Source organism: Fukomys damarensis, unplaced genomic scaffold (genome assembly GCF_012274545.1).
Source record: "Fukomys damarensis isolate Sample0158 unplaced genomic scaffold, DMR_v1.0_HiC HiC_scaffold_5, whole genome shotgun sequence".
Lineage (NCBI taxonomy): Eukaryota > Metazoa > Chordata > Mammalia > Rodentia > Bathyergidae > Fukomys > Fukomys damarensis.
The window spans coordinates 81878874-81883228 of NW_022900917.1; the positions used below are offsets into that span (position 1 = coordinate 81878874).

Below are 4355 nucleotides of genomic sequence, written 5' to 3' on the forward strand. Positions count from 1 at the left end.
CGGTTCGCTGCTCCATTTCAATACCAGCACACAAAAGGTACTTAATACACACTCTCAGGACGCCTATCGGATTCCGAAACTCGCCCGCCGCCTTACGTCCTTGTAAATCTGAGCATGCGCGGCGCGCGGAGCATCACGGATAGCTCCGTTCCGGACTACGACTCCCATGGGACTGCAGGGCGACCGCCAGCCGGCCGCCAATTCGCGCGGGAGCGAGAAGATGGCGGATGGGGCCGTAGGCAAGGACAAGTGCGGGGAGCCGCGGCTCGTGTCGTTGCCCCTGTCTCGTATCCGGGTCATCATGAAGAGTTCCCCCGAAGTATCCAGCATCAACCAAGAGGCGCTGGTGCTCACGGCCAAGGCCACGGTGAGGCGGCCCGCACGCCGGGAGAAGCGAAGTTGGGGTGGGCGTGGGCGCCCTTAACCGCCACACCGGGCTGCGCTGCACTGTTTAGACCTCTTCAGTCATAACGCCGTAGGCAATTCCGGCTGAGCTCGCGAGCGCCTCCTCGCCACTCCCGTCGTCCTCTTCGCTCTCTCATGCGCACGCCCATTCGCGCCGTTCCTACCGTACCCCGCGGTTTTCCCAGGCCCCGCCCAGCCTCCCCGCTCCGTCCTTCCTCTGCGCTTCCGCTCCGTCACGCCCATCAGCCTATCTCGCGGTGGGGCTCACGGAGTGCCGCGCTGGGAGGTGCGGGTCTCCCTGGCGTCGCAGTACTCGCAGTTGCAGAGATTTCCTTTTGTTCTTTCAAACTTCCTGCTAGCTTTGTAGTATGGGATCTCCCGAAACCTTCGCAACCTGAGGCTTTCTTCCCGCAGGTGTCAAACTGGCTTTGAATCCCGGGGCCCTGGAACCCTCCGTCCACCTAACCTTGCCCACAGCGAGTCGGAAGCCCACCCCCTAGCCACAATTTCACTGACTCCCAGGAGCTGATTTTTACAACTTTGCTTCCCCTCTCTTGTGACAAAATATTTCTGTTTTCTTTTTGTGTTTTTGTGTGGGGAGAGAGGTATCTGTCCCCAGAGCACCTGCAATTACCTCCGCTTCACCGCCCAGGCTTATTTTATCTTTTAAAATTTGGACTTGATAGTGGTAGGCCAGTGTTCTTAGACTTGGCCATGTTTAAACTGCACAGTTAACTGCTTTAGCTTTCTCTAGATTCTGTTTTACAGCTCGTACTACTAAGGAAATGCTGGGTTGTGGCTAAAGGAAATGGGGAATCACAGGAGTTTGGTTGTCTTATGCCAGAGCCATACTTTTTTAGCGTCTGGGAAAATAGAAGCCTTGTAAGCTTGGTCCTAGTATAAGTGTGTGTGTGAGGGGCTTATACTAAAATGCTGGTTGCTAAGTCCCTTATTGAGTAAATTGTATTTGTGTGTAATCTGATATCTGCTGGTATACTTCATCTCCACAGGGCAACTCTGTAGAGAATCTTGAGACATAGGTGTTTTCCTCTACAATTTCATTCTGTTCTTATTAAGGAACTAAGAGTTAATGCAAGCACTTTTCTCATCCTTTACTAAACTAAATATATTCAATTGAGGCTCAGTTTAGATTATTGCTTTAGGATAATCTGAGAATTTATAAGGGGGTGATAAAAATACGTGGTAGATGTTTTTAAAAATTGAATTCGAAGCCGGGTGTGGTGGCGCACGCTTATAATTCCAGCACTCGGGAGGCTGAGGCAGGAGGATCACTGTGAGTTCGAGACCAGCTTGGGCTACATAGTTCCAGGTCAGTCTCAATTTTTGGAGACCCTGTCTCCAAAAAAGAAAAAAAATTCCAAAACTACTTGAGAAATAGGGAAGAACAGTGTTCAAATTGAGAGGGAGTATTTTGAGATGGTTTAATGGCAATGTGTCCTTTACTGTAATACATTTAAAAAATTTTAAACATTAATATTTTTTTATCATACCGAGGAAGTCTATTCCAGTATGGAAAAAGCTTTTTGTGCGGGCAAAATGTAACATGTCAGTTTTCAGCTTCAGGTTGTCGGTTCTAGTGTAGTTGTAATAGATGAACCATTTTTAAACGAGGGATTCAAATAGAAGATTAAAAATGTATTTCTGAGCCAGATATAATTTTTTTTTTCAGTACTAGGATCAAAACCGAGGTTTCACTCAAGCTAGGCAAGCACTGTACCACTGAGCTAAATTCCTGGCACCCAGATAGAATTTTTGGTCTTTTTGCTCCTTTTACTGCAGAGGTTGGTCATTAAACACTTTTGATTCATTGTTTTTGGTCACCTGACAGTACTTTCCATGAGTTACACATATCTGTACTAGGCTCTGGAAAATGCCTGTCTCCTCTCCAACCTGGGAGACAGCTTTGCTCTCTTTCTGACCTCGTGTTTCTTTTTTCTCCTGTAAAGTGACTTTCTGTAATTTAACTTGAGGAACTTAATGTACAATTTTAATGTAATTTGAAAAATCAGATTTCTGGTGAGTTTCAGTGCACTCCTTTTATGTTATTTTTTCATTTTATTTTAGGAGCTCTTTGTTCAGTATCTAGCCACCTATTCCTACAGACATGGCAGTGGAAAAGAAAAGAAAGCACTGACTTACAGTGATTTAGCAAATACTGCAGAGGAATCAGAAACTTTTCAGTTTCTTGCAGGTACTTAATTTTTGAAACATTCTGGTTTAAAAATTCCTGGTAATTAGAGGTTTTTCTCCCTGGTTTTCCTTTCACTGAATTAGACACTTGACTTTTTCTTCAGGTGCCAGCTTTCCATGACATGGCACAGGGAGGTATTTCTAGTCTTTTGTGGATATGGCTATTATGTGGTCCACTTAGAACAGTACCAAAATCAATAGGATGCACAAGATGTTTGGTTGTCAGGGCCTAGCTATGGAAGGGAAGCCCTGTTGGATGGTCTACTTTAGCCCCCAAATAGAGAAATTAATACTTATTCTGTGGAACAGGCTAAAGAGCTCAGGTCTACCCCTGGAACCAACTCAAGAGAGGTTAAGCAGTGTTGCTCACGAAACCAGTGCATAAAAACACTTTGGGTTAGAGCCACGCATGGCGATATATGCCTGTAATCCCGGCACTGGAAAGGCTGAGGCAGGAGGATCATCTGAAGTTCAAGGTTGCCCTGGGGTAAATAGCAAGACCCTGTCTCAAAAATAAATAAATAAAATAAAATAAATGAATCAACCAACCAGCCAACCATGGTTTGCAGCCAGTGGAAAGGGAGCAGGTCTATAGCATTAGTTAAGATAATACCAGTTACCCTGTTTCACCCAGAAGTATAGCCTGGATTTCATCTTGTTTTGGAATCTGTTTTAGAGGTCAAAACATGAACTAGTACATTTTGAAATTTGTACTATATTCATAGTTTATCATAATGAATTGCTGATGTAAGCCTTATGATTTTAAGATATATTACCAAAGAAGATTTTAGCTAGTAAGTACCTGAAAATGCTTAAAGAGAAGAGAGAAGATGATGAGGCGAATGATGACGAAAGTGACAATGATGAAGCCGAGTCCTAAACCAAAAAGAAGTGCTTTAGAAATCAGCCTTCCAGGACATTTCTGAAGCACCATTCCTCTGAAGCAAGCAAGCACAGCACCGTGTACTTTGCTCCCTTCACATTCCCAGACTCCAGCACAATGCCTGCTTTTCCTGGCTGACACAGGCATCTCCCACATCTGCACTGTAAAGAACCGAAGGGAGAGTGACCCTGACAGTGCCCTCTGACAAGGCCCACCTGCAGCGAGAGGTCATCAGGAGAGAATCCTGTGCCCACAGCACTACAGCTAATCTGCTGGGCTCTGAGCTGGATGAGCAGAGACCACTGTGCTTCCCTTGCAGATAAGACTTTGAAGAGCTTCTGAATATTGTGCAAATTTATATGTATATTCTGAAATTATTTCTTGTAAACAACTAGATTTAGTTTTGGCTAAATATGTGGTTTATAAGTAGCATGTTACCTTTGAATTTTGGTATTTAAAGATTTGACAGCTTGTTTAAAATTCTTTTATTGTAAAGAAAAATGCTTTCCTTTTCACAGTAAATGCTTTATAGTTTTAGGGTCCTCTGTGGTTTTAATGCCTTGCTCACTGCCTGAGAATTTAGTGAAATTTAAAAACAGGCATTTCTGGGCGGGGGATTTAGCTCAGTGGTTCCACCACCTGCCTTGCAAGTGCAAGGTCCTGAGTTTGATCCTTGGTACCAAAAACCCCGCATAAAAACAGGCATTTCTGGGTGGGTGTATAGCTCAGTGGTACAGTGTGTCCTCAGCACACACATAAGGACTTGAGGTTGATCCAACAAAACAGCAACAACAGAAACTACTTTTATTTCCAGAGAAAAATTCCAAGTCAAATTATCAAATGGAATACAAGAAAG

The 4355-nt window shown here is 44.3% G+C and overlaps 1 protein-coding gene across 1 annotated transcript; it reads left to right on the forward strand.

The window, feature by feature from the left end:
• On the forward strand, positions 1–3607 carry Chrac1 (chromatin accessibility complex subunit 1). The gene is made up of 3 exons (XM_010639181.3): positions 1–367; positions 2491–2617; positions 3384–3607. The coding sequence occupies exons 1-3, from the start codon at positions 167–169 to the stop codon at positions 3494–3496; spliced, it is 441 nt and encodes a 146-aa protein (XP_010637483.1). The 5' UTR covers positions 1–166; the 3' UTR covers positions 3497–3607.
• Positions 3608–4355: the final 748 nt, after the last annotated feature.

Excerpts from the sequence above, each read along its gene's own strand:
- Chrac1 (XM_010639181.3), top strand. The coding sequence starts at position 167 with ATGGGACTGCAGGGCGACCGCCAGCCGGCCGCCAATTCGCGCGGGAGC. Across the intron at positions 368-2,490 it reads TGCTCACGGCCAAGGCCACG|GAGCTCTTTGTTCAGTATCT; the intron begins GTGAGGCGGCCC and ends ATTTTATTTTAG. Across the intron at positions 2,618-3,383 it reads AACTTTTCAGTTTCTTGCAG|ATATATTACCAAAGAAGATT; the intron begins GTACTTAATTTT and ends TATGATTTTAAG.